Genomic DNA, 21,545 nt, shown 5'->3' with positions numbered 1-21,545 from the left:
TTTATTTTCTTAAGAAGACTTACAGTTACTGTTATTGCTGCATCACTGCTTCACTGGGAAAAGATTTAGAGGTTAGTTTTAAAATGTAACTGTTCTTTCAACTTTAATTTCTGCAGCACTTCAAGGACTTAATACGCTTGCGTAGAACTGCAGAATGGCCTCGTTCTTCTTTAGATACAGAAGTATCAACAGCAAAGGAAACTCCAGAAATTGAACCACTTCCGTTTACACTGGCCCATGAACGCTGTATTTCTGTAGTGCAAAAGCTGGCGCTCTTTCTCTTGTCCATGGACTTTACTTGTCATGCAGATTTACTTCTTTTTGTTTGTAAGGTAAACAGAACTCTGTAGTGACCACATTAAGTTAGCTTTCTATTACTGCTTTTTGCTTGCTTGATGGTAAAAATTAGCTGCAGCATTAAAATTTGAAGTAATTTCTGGTGAGGAAGTTTTTCTGATCTGTCACTTTTTGTGTAACTTAGAATATGAAGGCTTCAAAATTGCCTGGAAAAATTAACTTTAAAAAAATATGTTCATGTAATTACACTTACGAAATTCTAAAATTTGAGCTGGTAAAAATACCTAATTTACTTGTAAACAAAATCTGATAATCATAGAAATTAAAGCTGTTTTATACTTCATAGGATTAAATATGAATAGGCATATGTATTTTTTATAGGTTCTTGCTAGAATTGCAAATGCTACAAGACCAACAATTCATTTATGTGAGATTGTAAATGAGACTCAATTGGAACGATTATTGCTGCTTCTTGTTGGAACTGACTTTAACAGAGGAGACATCTCTTGGGGAGGAGCATGGGCTCAGTATTCTCTGACTTGTATGCTACAGGATATTCTAGCAGGTTTGTTTTAAGTTCATATTTTTCAGAATGTACGTTGCACTTGACTCTTTTTTCCTTTAATGTTTTAGGAGGGTTTTTTTATTACTATATTAGAATCTGCTGACACAATTAAGACTATTAAAAAAAGCCACAAGCAAATCATAAAATTTAGTTTAGTGTGTAAAAATGCAGTTTAAAATTGCAATTACAGTCAATCCGGAATTAGTGACTTGTGCATTGAAAAGGTCAGATTTATATGAGCCTGATTATTTGAAAATTATTCAGAACTTCTCCCCTTCTAGAAGTAGCCCCTAGAGAATTTAGAGTTAGATGAAATAAAACAGACAGTTGGCCTAGACACAGGGATGTTAAGTTGTAACTGGAATAAAGCTTGAAATGAAGTTGTCTGCTTAATTTAATACATAGGAGAGTTGTTGGCACCTATAGCAGCTGAAGCTATGGAAGAAAGTGCTTTGGGAGAAGATGCTGGTGCTTCGGCTGGGGATTCTGATGACTCTCTCCAGCAGTCCACAGTTCAGTTAGTGGAGACAATAGATGAGCCCTTGACACATGACATCACAGGTAAATTATTCCATAATCTCAATGTATATATGTGTATTGAAAAGAGTAAAAAAACTTTTACTCATCTATCGAGGTGCCAATCAATGATTTTTTGGTGGTAGGATACTTAGTTTCTTGTGATATAGGCAGATTATGAACAATTTTTTGTAACTAAAAAATGGTTATTTTTGCCATTATTTTTAAAAGGCAACTTGATTGCATTTATTAACTTTTTCCACTAAGTTGTAATATTAAAAACCTTAAAATTACCCATTAAGTGTATGATACATCTATGTTTTATAATTTTTACTTCGTAGTGTTAATACTCTTTTAATCAATCAAAGGTGCTCCACCACTGTCATCTTTGGAAAAAGATAAGGACATTGATCTTGAATTACTGCAAGACCTGATGGAAGTCGATATTGATCCTTTGGACATTGATTTGGAAAAAGATCCCCTTGCAGCCAAAGTCTTCAAGGTATATCATACCTGAGTTTTCAAGATAGCCTTTACATGTGAAATATGAACATTCTTTCTCTCTTATACTGCTTCGATAGTGGTATTTGATGTCCTAGACTTGCTTTTAGTTTTTTATAAATATTTAATGCAGAATGACAGGAAAGAATGTAGAGATTGTTCAGTCTCAGTTGACCACAAAATATCTTGCTTTTGGATGAAGACTCCTATATAAAGAAGAGGTTCTGAATTTACTCATACTTCAGCACATGTTAAAGACAACAAAAGCATAACATAAAGGAAAAATAAGATCTAGTCTTGTCCTTTCTTATTAAGAATAGGGTACCATTTACTGCTGCAATTAATCTTAAAAGTTTATACTATTAGTATTGTGTTTAAAATAAAGGAAGTCAGCAGTGACCAGTGCTCAGACTGGCTTCAGACTACAAAGAGAAGCAACTAACCCAAACTTATTTCACTGTGGAACAAGAAAATTACTAAATACTTTCATACTTAAAAGGAGGGCTAACCATATCAGAGGTAGTACAATAACATTTAGATATAGTAGCATATATATTGTCAATATGTGTTAAAAACCAAAAATATTTCGGCTGTAAAGAAACACAACTGTTCCTAATGAAATGTCAAGTCTCTTTTGTTGGTTTGTAAGGATGACCTTTGAAGTTTTTGCACACCTCTCAGTATTGACTTAAACCGTTAGTCTCATTTGAATTAACCTAAATTACCTGTCTCACCGCTTGCTCAGAAAACACTAAATTTTTTTTCTGTATTTCCTCAAGTGTCCTTCTGCCAATTATCTATCCTGTAAAGATTTTTTTCTTTAAATCTCACCCTACCACCAAAAATTACACTTACTGCTTAATTTTTTGTTTCTGATGTTTCCTACCTTCTTTATTCTACTGTGATTTCATGTGGCAGTGCTCCTTACTCCACTTCATCTACAGATACCTTCATAATCTTATTACCTGATTTGTTGTCCTCTAACAAACAGCATAAAAGCATTTCTTTATTCTTAATCCTTCTTTATATTTGCTTCTGTATCTGTAAAGTGAGAGTTGGTATTGGATGTCACCATAAAAAAGATAGGCATACACAAATTGCCTTCATGCTGTTTTTTCTTGTGATGCATATCCTTTCTTAGTGTCTTAAATTATGACACAAGTAGAGATTATTCAATTCTTTTTTTTGCAGAACCAGTAGAAATAGTCCCTGAGCCTCACTGAGGCTTCAAGGTACTTAATTAGTACAGTTAGTAGTGTAGTATTCTGTCTTGATAAATAACTCCTCAAAATATTTGTGTGATACTCTACTTCCAAATTTACAGTATGGTACAAACATGCGAATAAAAACCAATGATAACCTTTTTGAAATTGGCTTCTTGAGTCTCTGAGACAGCTAACTACATGCTGGGTTTTGACAATCACTAAGGATTCAGTCTTATACTGCAGTAAGAATTGAAACAAAATTTTCTAAAGCTATTGGATCCAATCTTCTGGTTTTAATTTTTTGTAACTTCAGTTTTTGGTTTTAGTCATTACAAGCTTTTTGACATTCTAAAGAGTTGCTGTTTGTTTTTTTCCTTTTTTTTTTTGTTTTTTGTTGTGTTTGATTTTTAAGCCTATAAGCAGCACCTGGTATGATTACTGGGGTGCCGAATATGGCACCTACAATTACAATCCTTACATTGGAGGTGTTGGAATTCCAGTTGCAAAACCACCAGTAACTACAGAGAAAAATGGATCACAGACTGTCAGCATATCAGTCTCCCAAGGTAAGCAATGAAGTGAAGTTCTGTTCAGGGTCTTTTTTCTGTAATACTGATTCGACACTTCAGCACATCACACTATTTTAACAACCTCTGTGTGTTACGTAGAAAGAAATAAATTTCCTGTATGCCGCATTTTTTTTTATGTGGTAACTGAGAGAATATAGTGTGAAACATGTATTTAAAACAGCCCAACATAGCAGAAAATCTTATTTTCTAACATTTTTGAATGCACTACAGGCAGTTTTAAGTCCTTCCTGTTTTCGCAGGAAATTTTGGAAGCTATTTTCTAGATGGCTCTAACTCTAAGGAATGAAGAGGCACACTTGTTTAGTTTGAAGGAGCACTACTGAACTAGGGTGATGGATCTTTCCCCTGAGACACTGGGGAAAAAAACTTTGGTTCTTGTTTGAGAGCTGTTGCCTTAGGAAAAACATATGCAGATTTAGTCATGTGTGATGTCAAGGTGACTGTGAAAAAAAATAAGGGTGTGTTTCACAGAAATTTAGTATTTTATTAATTATGTATTTCAGGTCTATAAGAATCTTATATTCAGTTCAAAGTTTCTACATCTGCTTTCATCATGCATAAAAGTCAGTCTTCTTGTTAGGGATACTGAGATTTTTTCAGTTTACTGTATACTGTATATCTATATTGCCTGCACAAGAAGTTAGAGTAACTAACTATGTATGTCCTCAATATAATTCAGTTTTACCCTGTTTGTTGCCTTGTGTAGCTTTAGATGCACGTCTAGAAGTTGGACTTGAACAGCAGGCTGAGCTGATGCTGAAAATGATGTCCACACTGGAGGCTGATTCCATTCTACAGGCATTAACAAATACATCTCCTACATGTAACTACATGTTGTCAAATTATTCTTTTCACATAATGATCATGATGCTTTGAAATTTTTCTAAGTGACTGCAGAAAAATTTAGTATAAAGTTGTATTTTGCTTGAATTTTCTTGTTAGGTGAAGCTTTAGAGATAGTTCTTTATTCAGATTTTTGAATTACATATGTACCTCTAAGACATTTTGTGAAACTGGTCAAATATGCATGATTTCTTCTATAATGCTTCATACTACAGTGGAGGGAAAGTTTTCATTTTCTGATCTAGATGCAAGAAAATGTTAAGTTTCCTGTGCAAAGCTTCATTCTTGCTGCTTGAAAGCTGCTTTGCACCAGTTTCACCTATTCTATGATGAGAATGAAAATATTTGGATACAATTTTGAACTCAGCTGTTCAGTAAACTTTGTTTTAAAAACATTCATAGAGTGGTTTACTTCTGAACCTATTTTCAGTGAGTTGTGCTGCCCATCTGGTTCAAATGTGTTTCTTTGTAGCCCTCTGGGTACCTTAATACACATGCAGTCATTGGTTGAATATCTAGGGATGGAATAGATTTAGTGATATCCTCAGTCTTTACTTCTCTGGATGTTCATTATTGTCTACACTAGTTGTGCCATAATGCATGAAAGAGATGTTCCAATTATTTGTCTTACCATTGTGTTATCAGAACACTGCTATAATATGTGTTTAGCAAGAACTGTGAAAATGTATTTGTGTAACTCACTTTGCAAATGGTTTTTGTGGAGATGGAGATGTCTGATATTCAGGTATGCCTTTCACAGTATGGTAGTCAGTAGTCCAACACTACTGAACGCTACATTGAAGATGTTCTTGTAAATTATAAAATAAGTGTCTTTCCCTTAAGTATAAAATGCAAGGAAATAATAATAAAATTACTTTTAGCAACTTTTCAAAATAATTAATGGGGGGATGGTACCTTGTTTTTCTTCTAGTAACGCAATCTCCTAGTGGAACAGATGACTCATTGCTGAGAGGATTACATGCTGCTAACCAAAATGCCCAGTTGATTGTGCAGTTGTCATCTATACCTATGCTGAGTGCATGCTTCAACAAACTCTTTTCCATGCTACAAGTCCACCATGTTCAGGTATAGCATTTTGAACTTTGAAATGCTTTAATAATATTTCTCTCTAAATTTAAAAGTTGTTTTCCTATACTCTTGCTATTTAAGATTCAAGTAACCTGTTATGTTATGTACTTTTTTGCTTATGAATCTGTCATAAACAACAGTACTAATAACGTAACACAAGCTGCTGAAAGCTTTTATCAGAGGACATATCTTGTTACAGCTGAAAAAGTGGGTATACATTTTCGTATTTAGAAACAAGTTTGTATATTCACTGAATGATAATTGTTATCTTATTAATGAAAAGTGTCACAAAGTGCAGTCTCCGTTTGTGGAGGTTTTCAAAACACAGTTGAATAAACTTCCAAGCAATCTAGCCTTTCTTTGAGCAGAAGATTGGATTGGGTAACTTCCAAAGCTCCCTTCCAACCTGAATTATCCAGTGATTCTATATGTTAAATTTAAAAGTTTACTTTTTAAAAAGTTATTGATTTAGCAATGCTTTTCTTGATTCATTTTAAGTGTTGTATATAAATGTGCGTTGTATATAAATGATTAGATGCTTCTCTGCCTCTTTTTATTTTAATAAAGTAGTTGACTCCATCCCTCAATTTTTCTTTAAATATCTCATCCAGAATACAGTTCGTAGTGTAAATGACCTTGATGCTTCCCCAGAATATCTAACGAGTTATTTTCCTCAAGGGAATTATTCAGAGTACGCATCGGTGTCTCTGAGGTTTCCCATTAAATAAATAGACCTTTAGAATAATTTTGGTTGACTGGGAAACATCACTTTAATAACATTCCAAAAGCTTATGTGCAAACCAGTATTACAGGTGTAAGGTTATGATAATGATATTTCTGAACAGTGTGTAAAGCTGCTTTTTCAACGCAAGTTTGAAGAAACTTCTTAAGAGAAACTTTAATACATTTAGAACAAATCAATTACAAAAACATTGCAGAAGCATTTGCTAGTTATGCTGAATTTGCGTTGAACATTATGTTTAGCAGAGTTTTCAAATCCTGTAAAGGAGAGAGTGGGTGTGTTATCAGTGAAACAGTAGCAGCTGAGAATATTGATAAAGTTTTTAAAATTGAAACTTTTATTGCCCTAGGGTTCTGAGTTCGGTCTCATGGTGAGATTTGTTTCCTTTTTTCCCAGCTTGAATCCCTATTACAATTATGGCTCACATTAAGCCTGAATTCCAGCTCCTCTGGAAGTAAAGATAATGGCGCTGATATTTTCCTTTATAATGCTAACCGAATACCTGTCGTTTCCCTGAACCAAGGTAAAATGTATTAAATATGGGAAATAAGTTTGTTTTATTGGTGTTTGTTTTTTTTTTAATACTCAATATTTGCTAATAAAAAGTACTACAGTAAGTACTTTTTATAAGATCAGTATTGGGATAATTTATGTGTTCTTGTTAAAGAACTCTTGGACTCACTTTCTCAACTTGAAAAATATGTTGCTAGTGTGTAACTGAGAGTTGATTCATTGAATTTTCATAATCTCCTTAGAAATTAAGTTGTAAAATTTGTGGGTTTTAATTCATCATTATTCCCAAGAGGAAATACAAAATACACTTCTTAGTATAAGATGAACTGTGCAACTGTATGCACTTTTCTGACAGATTTCATCTCATTGTATACCATCCTATGATCCTTCTCTTAAGAAAGGGGTCAGTAGAGTGTGAAAACCCTATTACTTTTTAGCATCAGACTAATAGTCTGATACAAAGACATGTTGAATTATTTTTTTTCTATAATATGTTATACTGCATAGTTTAGAAAATCCAAGGCATCTTTTGGTGATAATATAAAATATTTATGCCTGATATAATGAACCTGTTATGCTGACTTCCATGAGAGCATTTTGAAACCAGTTTCTTTACATTGTTTTCTCTGAGATATCAGGATCTGGGCACTGTATAAAGTTCTGTGGGCCAGGTCCTATGAAGTGTTGTTGAGGCTTCTTTCCTAATTTCCTGGAACAATGGTTGCCAAAACAAAGTAAATAACAATACTAAATGTAGCACCTTACAGTAAAAATAAGAAATCTATAGTAATATCCTGAAGATTAAAGCTTGGAAAAACCTGTTTTTCTTGACAGCTTCAGTGACTAGCTTCCTGTCAGTTCTGGCATGGTATCCTAATACCTTACTCCGGACGTGGTGCCTTGTGCTTCACAGCCTAACACTCATGACAAATATGCAGCTTAATGGTAAGTTTGGGTTTGGGGTTGGTTTGGGTTTTTTTTTGTTACCTGTTTTAGTGATGTAAGAACGAGTGTTGATTCCAATCCAGAACATTCCCTTTGTCATATAAGTACTTTTTTTGGTTCTCTGTAATTTCAAGCTTTTCAAGAGTGAGCTCCTTGAATTGCTTGTACCATGGGAAACAAAAACCCTACTGACAAAAGAGAATGTCATTATAAGTAGATAGGCAATGTCTTTTAAAGGTGCATTTTAGGACTAGAGTTGGACTGGGTGATCCTTGTGGGTCCCTTCCAACTCAGAATATTCTGTGATTCTAACGATCCCTGGAAATTGGCTTTGTAGTATGCGAAGGAGTATCAGAGAGGAAGGATTAAGGTGCTATGAGAGAGATTCATGTTCTTCTGATGTAGTAGGAATATTTTTGTAAATATGCAAGCTCCAATCACTACATATGTTAAACTATCTGGAAATAAGCCCCCAGAAGCTGAATCTATTAAAAAAGAAATCCAGCCATTTCATTTAATTTCATTTCATTTCCCTACGCACACCAGCTTATCTCACATTCTCTATATTGCTCCATAGCACACTAGAAATAATGTCACTTTGTGGATGAGACTTTGACACAAGACTGATAGAAATTAAAGGAAGTAATTTTTAAATGAGGAAATTAAGCTTCTGTATGGCTCACTATCATAGGACAGCTGTCATGAGGAAAGCTTTGGTGACCTTGTCCTCAAGGCTAAAGAAATATCAAATAGTGAGAACGTAGACACTGGAATGTTTTAAAACCTATGTTAGCCACGTAAGAGCTCTTTTAAATTCTGTTTTCCCTCCAAGCATATGACTAGAGATGGTACTTACAGAAGAAGGCATGAGCCACCTGAAGATCACACTTCTATGAAACAGTTTGCTGTCCTGGGGTGTCACAGTTGTTCTCCAGAATTTTCATCAAAGATTCTTATGAATCTTTTTTCATATTTGCCATTTCAAATCAATGACTTTGGGATGCAGTTTTTTCTTAAAATTTTTACTTTCTGTCCCCTTTCTGTGATGTTATTTAGATTCAGTCTTATGAAAATCTGCTGAAATTTTTACTATTAAGTGAAGCAGTAGAGCTCTGAGTAAATTAAGAAAGAGAAATAATATTCACAAACTGAAATTATAATCTTATTCTTGATATCTGAGAATGGAACGTGGGCAGATCTGTAGGATAACAGTGCCTGCAGTTAACAGGCACATGTATTGTCAACACTCCAGTTTGTGACTGTAGAGTGCCATTTTCCAAAATTTATGTGGTGTGTATCACTGAGATCATACGTGAATCTCTTCCAAATCGTATGAGGCTCAGTGGTGTGTTCTGACACTAACAGGCAGCTGTGTGTTTGCAGAAGTTTCTTTGGTAATTGCCTGAGATCAGTAGGTGATTATGTGAATAAAAGGCTGCTCAAGAGGAATGTGATTCATCACGGGCACACTTCAGCATGTGCACATGGTTGTGGATTTTTTTGTATCTAGGATTGTGAGCCCAAGGTTGGAGTTGAGTTGGAAAGGGTTGGAGATGCAAGCTTGCTGGAGGGTAAAGAACAGGGTGTCTCCTTCTATACTTGTGTGTGGATTTACATAGCTGTATATCCCTTAACTGCCCCTTTTCCTATACTCACTGAGGGAACCAGCAGCTAAGTAGGTATAAGCACCCATCAGATCTTCTGTACCAGGATTCCTCAGCAGCTGATAATTCAACATAATCTTCTTTCTCAATGATATTGAGTTGTCACATTTAAAGAGTGAAATAATCTGTATTAGATTCTTGACTATTGAAGGTGAGATCCATCAGAGCACTTCTTCAATCAATAATTTTGGTTTCTGTGTTCTTTTGTTCAGAACTGGGACTTATAATAGTCTCTTGAGTCATTGCAGACAGCATCTCATAGAAGTTCCTCAATGTAGAATATTCAAGATGAAGCATAAATTGTTCAGGTCTTGACCGTATTGACAGATTGTGGTTAAGTTTATTTATTGATTTATTTTTAAACCACTAAGATGTCAATTACAGTCCATTGGGAATAATTTAAATTAGCCTTGCTAGATGTGTGTGGTTATAAAATGAGGCTCTTTTCCCTTTTAGTGTCTAAAATACAAGCCCCTTACTTATGTCAACTGCAGTTGAATGTAATTTTAGTGATAATGATTTGTCTTAAATTTCAAATTAGTTTATAAGTGGAAGTTTAAAAAACAAACAAACAAAAATCCAACAACAGAAGGCAGTAGTAAGTATAAATTCAAGAGCTATGAGCTTAGGGGGCTCTTAGTAACCTGAGTATCAGTTTCATTTTCAACTTATATCATGATATACTCAGAAACACCCCCCAAAACCAGCCAACCAACACCATAACCACTCTCCAACAACCTATATGCCTAGTTTCCTTAGAGGAAAAATCAGTGTTCTGTACATTTTATTTAAGTAAATGCTCAGATTCAGTAGGGGGAAAATAAACTTTATCAGTTCACCCAGACTCCTATATAAAGGCACATCCTGCAATGAAAGGCCTCTCTGTTTTTCTGACATCTTCAGTTTTCTTTAAAAAAACATGTGAAATTGTGTACTTTCTTCTTACAGGCTTGTTCCCCACCCAGACAAGCCTTAACCTTTTCATCCTTTGCATTATCAAATGTGTGCTAGAGCAGGCTTGTTGTCTACAGTGGAACTGGAATGCCATGGGATGCTTTCTTGCTTTTATTCAGCTGCAGCTATTGCCATACCATCAGTCATAACCATACAGGCTTGTTCCACTACTGATCTTGATAAATCAATGCAAAATTACTTGTATTGTAAGCATTAGTTTTCTACATTTTATCTAAAGCAAGAAACCTGTTTATAGTTTAAAAATATCTGTTTATAGTCTAAGATTTGATAAAGGGAAAACTTACTCTGAGTTATCTTCTCCTCCCATCTTCCTGTAAGGATTTCTTTTCAGAGCAAGTGTTTTTCCAATGCTGTATTTATTTCATTGTGCTGAAAGTGTTTCAACTGAGATGGAAGCAGTCAGAGTTTAGTTCTGGTTTTGACAAAGATGTTTCCCTTCTGGTTGTGATCTTTAGTTTAACTCTCCTTAGTTTAAGGAAATTATCGTGAATCATGAAGACTCTGAAAAACAGAATGACTAGTAAGTAGGTCAGGATTTGTTTCTTTTAACAACTTCCCTAACTAAGAAACTTATCTTGGACTGTGAAGGAGTGCCATCCAAGCTGTTGTTCCAGAGCATCATTTCTTCGTGATTTAAACTTTTATATATGATGACATAGTCTGAAAGAGATCACATCTTCAGCATGTAATAAACTGTAACTTCATTTAGATAGATGTAATAATATAAGAATCTATTTTTATTCAGTAAGTGGCCATGCTTTTTTCAAGCTGTGTTTTGAATTGATTCAATATATCACTATTGAAGGAGTAAGAGTTCACATTTAATAAAGCTCATTCATTTGATCACTGAAGGGTGTATTTTAATTGAAATTCTGCTCTTCAAAGTTCTGATCTGTTAAGCTCCCTGCAATTTTAGTCAATGATGAGAAGTCTGTGCATGTGCCAAGGACAAAAATATTTTGATTTTTTATAGGATAACAGAACACTTGGTCTCTATCTGACAAACTAAAAAATGCACTTAAGCCTTGTTAAAATGTTGGACTAACAAAAAGAAACAAGTCAAAATGTCTGTATTGCTTCTACAAAATTAATTGCTGTTTTCAGGAATACTGCCTTAGCAAGTTTGCAACAGTGATGGAACAGTTTTGGGGGTTTATATGTATACTTAAAAGAAAAGTTAAGATTGTAGCTCTGAGTAAGCAGCTTTGAGTTGCTGATTTAGCTGAGAATATTTCCATATCATGAAATAAATATAAGGAATTTGCACTATAAATGTTTGATTTACACTTAGTGCTTAAGATTACAGATTTAATTTTTATGTCTTTATTTTTAAGCTGGTCCAAGCAGTGCCATTGGAGCTCAGGAAAGTACTGCCCAATTGTTGGTGTCAGATCCAAACCTCATTCATGTGTTAGTGAAATTTCTTTCTGGCACTAATCCTCATGGAACAAATCAACACAGTCCACAGGTAATGAGCAATTAAAATAAAAGAAAAACTCTTTGTAGTAGAATTGCAACACACTGGACAGAAACGTGTTATTTGTTATGTATTATATCCTTGTCTTGTTTCTTTTTCTGGCTAGTCTTAGTTGGTTCTGATGAGCAACCATAGGGAAGTTCATGTTGTTGATACACTCTGTGTAGTGCGAGTATAATTTTGGAACTCTCTGGAGACTTGCCACAGGGAGAGGATGCCATGTGAGATGTTAGTGAAGTATTCCATTCAGTTAGTTTCCTGAATCTTGTTGGATTGGGATAAAAATGCCAATAAAGATTTTAAGTATCTAAGAATTCCAGAATTTAAAATTATGCTTTTGTTTGCTGCCTTATTCGTGCTTTTAGTTTCTGGATTCATGTGGTGTCCACTGCCTCTCCTAATTTCAACAAATGTTTTTTTTTGCTTTTTGCAGTCTTTGAAATGTCTGCAAATAGTGATTAAAAAAAGACCAAGTTAACTTAATTGTATGTAATATTTGACAGGAGTCTCAGTTTAAGAGGCAGAAAATACCTGGTATTTCCAGGTTATTTTTTTCCCAGCAAATTTTCCAGAAAATATATAGTCTATTCCAGAACTTAAACTCTGCATAGTGCTGCTAATTTAAAGTACTTATGTAAATATGTAGCTTGTGAAAAAGCATTCAGATTAGCACAGAAATGTATTCTGTGTGAAAAATAATTTACATTACTGAAAAGAGATTCCCAAGCTGCAAAACGTGTCTTAGACAAAGAACTGAATTTCTTGCTTTTGACTCAGGGTTAGGAATTGAAAAATATGTAATATAAATTGATATGGATTAGTTCTGTGAAAGTGCTGTAAAATTTTCAGAAAGCAAGTTCAGCTACTTGCAATACTTAGAATACTTCTCTGTTTGTAGAAGATGTTTTTGTTAGATACTGCTTAACGTTCTTGAAGACATTTCAGTCTTCATATATAATACTTACTGAAATGCCTTTCCCTCTAGGTTGGACCAACAGCAACACAAGCTATGCAAGAATTTCTTACTCGATTACAAGTGCACCTTTCTTCAACTTGTCCTCATATGTTCAGTGAATTTTTATTGAAATTAATACATATACTTTCAACAGAAAGGTAGATCTTACTGATTTTTTTTTTTCCTTTCATACCCTCTTTTTCTTTAAAATCTGTGTGATTGGGAATCATAACTAAGATGTATATATCCCACCTTGTCATACTATCAAGTTATGTATCAATGGAAATCTTCATTGTTGCTGCAGCACTACAAGCAGGTTCTGAGCTGCTTCCGGCATGTGGAAGAGTGCATCTGGAATCCACCCACAGCCGTCTGTGTGTGGGTGACAGCGAAGAGAAGCACTAGAATTCTGAACTGATTTTAACTAGAGCTAAGATATAGACCTTGTTGAAGTAATCCCTAAAATAAGGGCACTGTTGAGCTTACCTATTATAAAAAGTATTTATTCTAAGAGGCCTGAATTAACACAAGATTGTAGAAATTATTCAATAGATTGTGAAAATAATATGGATGGCTTTTTGCACAGGGTAAGATGGAATATAAGCTTGTTTAATTCTCTTTATGCAATATGCGTATTTATTGCTTTGTCTTTGGTGAGGTTTTTTTCTCTTCACATGACAGTGGAAAACATCCTCTGCCCAACTCTCCTGGGGCCTACTGATGCCCACTAGTGTAGCCAAGTGCCTCTGGCCAGGAGAGAGATAAAAGCTTATGGCTTGTCTTTTACAACTCTGCTTCTTCAAGGCTGGTCAACGGGCAAGTGACTGTATATACAGTGTTACACCGGAAATACGGCACTTGTTAATTCTGAAGGACATTGGGAATAATTTCGTTCTAATATAGATGTTACGCTCGTCCCCAAACAAAGGCTTTGTATAATTAGGGATGAGCTTCCTCAGTTCTGGCTTCCCAGTAGGTGGCACTTTGGTGTTACCTATTGTTTAATCTTAAAGAAAATGATTTCTGCCTTCTAAGAGATTTTACCTTAGTGACTTAATTTGTGGGGCTGGTGTTACCAGGTTACCTTGATGATCAATGACTTATATAAGACATGTCATAATACAGTAAAATCATGAATTCACAGTGAATCTTGGAATACATGTCTGCATGCTAGCATTTATTTGAAATAAGCTAATGAGAGCACTGAAAGGGTAGGTTTTGAAATGTGTTAGGGTTTTTTTGAGTCAAACCAAGTGGGAGACTGAAATATAAAATGGGAAGCAAAGCACCAGAAAAGGATTTAGATTGTTATTTCTAAGAACTCAGGTAGTTACTGAAGGGTACCACATCTGATCAAGGCATACAATTAATTGTGAAGAAGAGCAGAGCAGTATTTTACTCTTTAGAATTAATAAATGCCAAATATTTTCTTCAAGGCTTTTTCTATTTACTGTTTTGGTCTGTATGTAATTTTAAAAGTTACAGGAACATTAATAAATGTGAAAAGATACAGAGAGGTATATTAAAAAATCAGTAAGTAATGCTTCAAGAATTAGCACAAGTTCTATTTTAGATATACTGATTCAAAAGGTTCATTTTGTAGTCCACCACTATATGTGTAAAAGCAATTGGTTAAATAAACGTATCCCTAAGAGAGATCCTTCAAGCAATCAATCTACAAGCACTAGCCTGTGATATTTTGAGTACCTTCTCATGGTCTTATGTGTACTTACTATTTAGACAGCAAAAACCTGACCGTTCTTCGTCCGACACCTCTGGGGTGGGGACTGGGGACATACAAAAACAAACCCTTGTGAAGAAAAAAACCCATTATGATTTCCTGTAAGAAAAGAAATAATCTAATGGTATTAAAGTGTTAGGTGACTGCTTCCCATGGGTATTTCCTTGCAAATATAAGACACTTTTCATCCAGAACCGAACAGGACTGTATTCCAAGTCTATACCTACAAAACAAACTGAATTCTAAACAAAAACAAAGTTGGATCCTAGACTTTTTAGAAGGTAACTTTTTGATCCTTTGAGGTGTCAGGAAAGTGATGGCATGAGCAGGCTATGTAATGACCAATATATTAAAAAATTATAAATGGCAGCTTGTAATATCTCTTTTTTCTTTTCTTTTTCCTTTTTTTTTGCATTTCAGGGGTGCTTTCCAAACAGGCCAGGGACCATTGGACGCACAAGTGAAACTCTTGGAATTTACCCTGGAACAGAATTTTGAAGTTGTATCAGTTAGCACTATTTCTGCAGTAATTGAGTCCATAACCTTTCTTGTGCATCATTACATTACATGTTCAGACAAAGTAATGTCTCGCAGTGGCTCAGACAGCTCTGTGGGTGCTCGAGCATGTTTTGGAGGGCTTTTTGCCAATATTATCCGTCCAGGTGATGCCAAAGCAGTTTGTGGAGAAATGACAAGGGATCAACTTATGTTTGATTTATTAAAGCTGATAAACATTTTAGTTCAACTGCCGCTCTCCAGTAACCGAGAATACAGTGCCCGTGTTCCAGTAGCAAGCAGTACTACAGACAGCGTGTCTGATGAAGAAAAGGTTTCAGGAGGCAAAGATGGCAATGGAAGCAACCCTAATACTCAAGGATCAACTGCATATGTGGCAGACTTGGTGTTAGCCAACCAACAAATTATGAGCCAGATTTTGTCTGCACTTGGCCAGTGTAACAGCAGTGCTATGGCAATGATTATTGGTAGGTATTTCCTGAAAAAAGCGGACATTCTTTAAGGGTGGTGAAACATTTAAAACTTCTGCAAACTCATAACTTGGGTGTAGACATGAAAGAATGTGTCACAGAAATGATAGGAAAAAAGAGACAGAGAAGAGGTGAAAGGGGGAAGAGATATGTAAAAAAACTCCTATCATGAGGTGGGAGACAGTAATTGAAACCAAACAGGAATGTGTTTGGCATTTGAATTTGCTGAGTCTCAGAATGGTTAATGTTAAAGGGGCCTCTGGAGATTGTCTAGTCCAACCTTCCTGCACAAAACAGTCAACTCAGAACCTTGCCTCAGACAGCAGGTTGCTCAGTACCTCAGTCCAGTTGGCTTTTAATTCCTCAAAGGTAGAAACTCCACAACTGCCCTGGCCAACCTGTTACAATGTTCAATCATTCTTGACACAGAAAAGCCTTTTTCATATGTTCAAATGGAATTTCCTGTATTTAAGTCTGTAGCCATCACACACCTCTATGTGTGGGTTAGAATGAGTCTAAAGTTTGTACTACAGATCCCTTACCTCAGTTGTTCTCTATGTATTGGATTATTTTCCTTTTTTTAATTGTTTCTGCAAAAGACAAATTACAGTATTGTCCCTTTCACAGAATACGTAAACTTTTCCTCTGTTTTACCAGAAATCACGTTAATATCACATTCTAGGAGTTCCAGTAATATATTTGTGGGTCAGATCTTCCTCCTGTGAACAAGTGAGGAAGCTGATCATACTTTGAACAGCAAAGTTTCTGTTTGTCAGACTTGTATCTGAGGTACATTTTCTCAGAGAGACAACCTATGTAACTTGCTTCTGAGTAGTGATGATAGCAAAGAGTTTATTTGCACAAATTACACCACTGGCTGAAATACTATGAATGTTTCCATGTGTGCAAAACTGGAAAAACATTTTGCAGGAGTACAGACAAATACCTTGCACTCTGTTTCAGGTGTAATAGTTGTAAAATTTTTCCTTTTTATAGTGATTCCCTTGGTTTGAAGAAAGTTGCTCTGACCTTTCCTGTGCTGATCGCTTTTAAGCAGATGTGAAACTGTTAATCAACGCTATTATCAGCAAACAGTGTGCTTGTTGGATGTATATTAGACCAGTGGTTCATTTTGGCATAAAAGCACAAAAAATAGGAAAAATAGTAATCTCCAGTAGTCAAATAAACAGGAGGCAGGATTTAACAAGCCTGGATTGTGCTGTTGGAACCTTCCTGAAATTAATTCCAGAACATGTCCTCCATTACTCTGGGTAGTTAGTGTCATATTGCAAATACGCTATGAACACTGAAAGTAGTTTGTTCTGGGAATGGGGTTTTGTTCTGACTGTGTGTTTCTTTGGAGTGATATTCACATATTATTCTCCTCAAATTTGATGTCTTTCTGAACTGCTAATTTCTGTCCAGCAGTTGTTTTGCGTTTTTTAAAAGGCAATTTGGAAAGACAGTGTTGTTTCAAAATGTTTTTCATTGAATTCAGGATACTGGGCCAGCTGATTCCTTCAGTGGATTGTTCCTTCCAAGGTCCTTAAATATAAGTTATTGAAACTAATTTGTTCATGTATTTTGGGAAGATGCAACACAGCTGTTTGTGGTTTTAGTTCCTTCATCAAAAACTCTATTAAGCTCTCTCCAGACAATTTCTGTGAACAAAACATTTTTCCAGGACTGCAGCCAAGGTATATGTGATCCACAAATCAGTTATCAGCTTATACTAGTAAACATATAATAACTAATGCAGCATGGAAAGGTACTCCCAGGAAAGGTAAACAAGATGTCTGCGAATGTGTACTGATAGGTAGTGGCTCTGGTGTAAAAATTTGTGCTAATAATGTTAATATACTGCAACTGGTGAGCCAGCTGGTCAGGATGCCAGGTGGCCTTGAATAATTCACTTGCCACGTGAATTTGAAAAGTTTTTCTTTCTAGTTTTTCTTTTATGACCATCGTGTCTGTTTCACTAGAGTTTTATGCTTTGTCATTAATGAACTATGAAAATCATACACTTAACAGTATTCACCTCCTATGCTACCTTCTCCTCACCTGGAAGTCCTCATAGCAGACTCACCTTATTTGGCCTCAGCTTTATAATTCATTATGTTTAACTTTGCTAGACTGGGCAAAGGCTGAGTCTTCAGCCTTCTTTCTCTGTGTCCATGCATCCAATGCTTATCAATATTTGCTTTCTTGACAGCTTGAAGGTGGTTAAAGTACTACACCTGTGAATTTTCTTGCCAAAATGTTTATCTAAGGTGCATTCCACAGATCACTTGAGCACACTGGTTTTTATAATTGTTTTTAGTATAACTTCAGTTTCTCTAAATGGGACAGGATTTTTCCATGGTGTCCTTGCATTCCAATCTAAATCCAGTTTTAAAAACTCCTCCAGACTGAAGTCATATGATTCATGAGTTTTTATGGAAGTAATCTCATCCTTGGGAAGACTATTAATTTGCTTTCTGTCCTTCATCTCAGTAGAGTATAATCCATACTGGCGAATATTGATATTCAAAAAATCCTCATGCATAAATCCTGAGCTGTAACACTGAGAAGCAGAATTTCAGGAACACTAATGGTAATTTATATGATCTTGAAAACTGGTCCATTTGTACTTAGTAAAATCCATGTGAGCATTTAAATATCCTTGAGCTCTCTTATGTGCTGTAATGGTTTGATAAATATCAGTTGGTGACCTTTGAATTATTTCTGTTTTCACTAAGGTGCAAGTGGCTTACATCTCACTAAACATGAAAACTTTCATGGTGGCTTAGATGCAATATCAGTCGGAGACGGGTTGTTCACTATCCTGACAACACTTAGCAAAAAAGCAACAACAGTTCAAGTGATGCTTCAGCCAATTCTTACCTACATGGCCTGTGGGTACATGGGAAGACAGGTAAGTTCCCTTAGGCCTGCTGTGCTTCAAGGAAATTATATTACTAAATTCTGTGATCCATTATAAGATCAGAAACTGAGTTAGCGCTGTGTAAAAGAAATGTTAACATTTTTTACAACCTCACTTCAATTGGGTGCTGCAGTTAGGGAGCCTCCCTCTGTTGCCCATGAGAGAGAGAGAGAGAGAGACTTTCTGTAAGGATATTTTGACATTCCTGTAAATGTTCCTGGCCAAGGGCTTGAAGATGGATTGGATATTGTGTTATGTGCAGGTGGGGAAGACATTTATTGTGTTCATATTAGTGTGCACTTATGTTCAATATTCTTATTTCCCTTCAGCTGCTCACTCTGTGCATTTGAGCTTTTCTTTACCACAAAGACTTCTCCTACATAAGGAGTTGAACAATGTGGAACATGGTATTCCTCTCTGCATTCCTATGGCAGAGAGGTCAACTGTGGTGGCATTTCATCTCTAGGAGTTTTGCCTACTAGAAGGGGAGGCTGAGAGCTGTCATGCATATTTCTACCATACTAATTTTGTATGAAACCACATATTTCTTACATATTTTTCTTCCAGGGCTCTCTTGCCACTTGTCAGTTATCTGAGCCACTGCTCTGGTTCATTTTACGAGTGTTGGATACAAGTGAGGCACTGAAGGCTTTCCACGATATGGGTAAGATTGTTTTTTCTTTAGCTGCATCAAGTAAAAGGTTTATTATAGATTTTTTTTGCACTTAAAAATAAATAGGCTTTTGCTTGTGGGGAATCTGTTGCATGCTTTTGAGCAGTATCGGAGTTTTTTTCTCTCTGCCCACACTATATACAGGTGGTGTTCAGCTTATCTGTAACAACATGGTAACAAGCACAAGAGCGATTGTTAACACAGCAAGAAGCATGGTTTCGACTATTATGAAATTTCTTGATTCTGGTCCCACCAAAGCAACAGATAGTAGTTTGAAAGCTAGAGTTCTAGCTTCGGAGCCTGATAATGCAGAAGGAATTCACAATTTTGCACCTTTGGGTAAGTAATACTTCTTTCTCTAGATTAATATCCACTGGTCATTTGAATCTGTATCAAGTTCTTAACAAAAAGCTTTGCAATAGTGTCAGATGTTGCAATACCGTTAAATCTTCTAATCAGAGCAGTTGCTGATATTTCAAGATAATGCTGGGGATGAGGTTAGTCCTCTCCTCCACAGGAAATAAGACCTCATGTGTGCAGGGGAAGGAAGGAAAGGGAGTGATCTGTATCTGATGAAGTCATGCATCAGGGTGAGCCCATTTCTCATCCCCTAGGTCAGGGGATGCCCAGTTTCAGCCCACATCTGCCACAGACACACTAAGGCTCACTAATTTCACTTGAGGCGCATCGGGTTTGATGAAGCTATTACAGAAGAATAGCAAAACTGGATGACAGAGAATGAAACTGAGCTGGGTCAAACAGTAGAAGAAGCTGGAGCATAAGGCTGATACTGCTGATGATGTTCTCACATCTACACCTAACTGCTTTGATGTTGCCTGAATGAGCATTTGTTAGAAGTGCAATGCTTTTTCGATATCAATACAGTGACTTTTAGTTAACTAAAAGGCCTGTGTTGTAAGATGGAGAGGTACTGGAATACCTTACAAAGGCTGCTTTTAACCACTAGTGCTGTTTTCTGTTGCTACCCACTAGCCTAGTGTAGCCCTTGCGTAGAATCATAGAATCAGCCGGGTTGGAAAGGACCTCTGAGGTCATCAAGTCCAACCCTCAGCATGGTTACTAGACCATGGCACTAAGTGCCACATCCAGTCTCATCTTAAAAACCTCCAGGGACAGAGAATCCACTGCTTCCTTGGGCAGCCCAGTCCAATGCCTAATTACCCTCTCTGTAAAGAACTTCTTCCTAATATCCAACCTAAACCTCCCCTGGCACAGCTTAAGATCATGCCCTCTTGTCTTACTGCTGGTTACCTGGGGGAAAAGATCAACCCCCACCTGGCTACAACCTCCTTTCAGGGAGTTGTAAAGAGTGATGAGGTCTCCCCTGAACCTCCTCTTCTCCAGGCTAAACAACCTCAGCTCCCTCAGCCTCTCCTCATAGGACTTGTCCTCGAGTCCCTTCACCAGCTTCGTTGCTCTTCTCTGGACTTGCACCTCAATATCCTTCCTGAACTGAGGGGCCCAGAACTGGACACAGTACTCCAGGTGTGGCCTCACCAGCACTGAGTACAGGGGAAAAATCACTTCCCTGAACCTGCTGACCACACTGTTCCTGATCCAGGCCAGGGTGCCACTGGCCTTCTTGGCCACCTGGGCACACTGCTGGCTCATGTTCAGCTTTTTGGGAGTCTCAAAACTCCCAGGTCCCTTTCTGCTTGGCTGCTCTCCAGCCACTCTGTGCCCAGCCTGTAGTGCTGCAGGGGGTTGCTGTGACCAAAGTGCAGGACCCGGCACTTGGCCTTGTTGAACCTCATCCCGTTGGAATCAGCCCAACCCTCCAGCTTGCCCAGGTCCCTCTGTAGAGCCCTCCTGCCTTCCAGCTGATCGACACTCCCCCTCAGCTTGGTGTCATCTGCAAATTTGCTAATGGTGGACTCAATCCCCTCATGTAAATCATCAGTAGATATATTAAACAGAACTGAGCCCAACACTGATCCCTGGGGGACACCACTAGTGACCGGCCACCAACTGGATGCAGCACCATTCACCACCACTCTCTAGACCCGACCCTCCAGCCAGTTCCTAACCCAGCACAGAGTGCCCGTCTGTGCCACCTTTTCCAGGAGTATGCTATGGGAGATGGTGTCAAAGGCTTTGCTGAAGTCCAGGTAGACCACATCCACAGCCTGTATTCATACAGTGTGTCTCACTGACAAGAGGGAGAAAGAAAGGATTAATTTTAAAATTTCTGGAGAAATTGCTGAACAAGAGAGAAGTTCATACAGTCCTGTTATTCAAATTTAAGAGTGTCAAAAATAATGAAATTAAAAAAGAAAAGGAAAAGAGGTTTATTTGGCATAACAGGGGGGCCTTAGAAATCTACC

General features: G+C 36.7%; 1 protein-coding gene across 8 annotated transcripts in view; it reads left to right on the top strand.

Moving 5' to 3' along the window:
• The window catches only part of BIRC6 (baculoviral IAP repeat containing 6), a 171,184-nt gene that overhangs the window by 69,027 nt on the left and 80,612 nt on the right, over positions 1-21,545 (top strand). For all 8 annotated transcript variants that reach the window (XM_032681685.1, XM_032681688.1, XM_032681684.1 and 5 more), the window contains 15 exons: positions 117-332; positions 679-862; positions 1,268-1,423; positions 1,747-1,880; positions 3,497-3,650; positions 4,381-4,497; positions 5,449-5,603; positions 6,745-6,871; positions 7,696-7,806; positions 11,780-11,913; positions 12,908-13,035; positions 15,039-15,601; positions 18,343-18,518; positions 19,095-19,191; positions 19,345-19,539. In XM_032681685.1, coding sequence (XP_032537576.1) covers positions 117-332; positions 679-862; positions 1,268-1,423; positions 1,747-1,880; positions 3,497-3,650; positions 4,381-4,497; positions 5,449-5,603; positions 6,745-6,871; positions 7,696-7,806; positions 11,780-11,913; positions 12,908-13,035; positions 15,039-15,601; positions 18,343-18,518; positions 19,095-19,191; positions 19,345-19,539 — 2,647 coding nt within the window. The remainder of the gene's footprint in view (positions 1-116; positions 333-678; positions 863-1,267; positions 1,424-1,746; positions 1,881-3,496; positions 3,651-4,380; positions 4,498-5,448; positions 5,604-6,744; positions 6,872-7,695; positions 7,807-11,779; positions 11,914-12,907; positions 13,036-15,038; positions 15,602-18,342; positions 18,519-19,094; positions 19,192-19,344; positions 19,540-21,545) is intronic.

This window comes from Chiroxiphia lanceolata, chromosome 3 (assembly GCF_009829145.1).
Source record: "Chiroxiphia lanceolata isolate bChiLan1 chromosome 3, bChiLan1.pri, whole genome shotgun sequence".
Taxonomy (NCBI): domain Eukaryota; kingdom Metazoa; phylum Chordata; class Aves; order Passeriformes; family Pipridae; genus Chiroxiphia; species Chiroxiphia lanceolata.
This window is presented reverse-complemented; position numbering and strand designations above follow the sequence as displayed.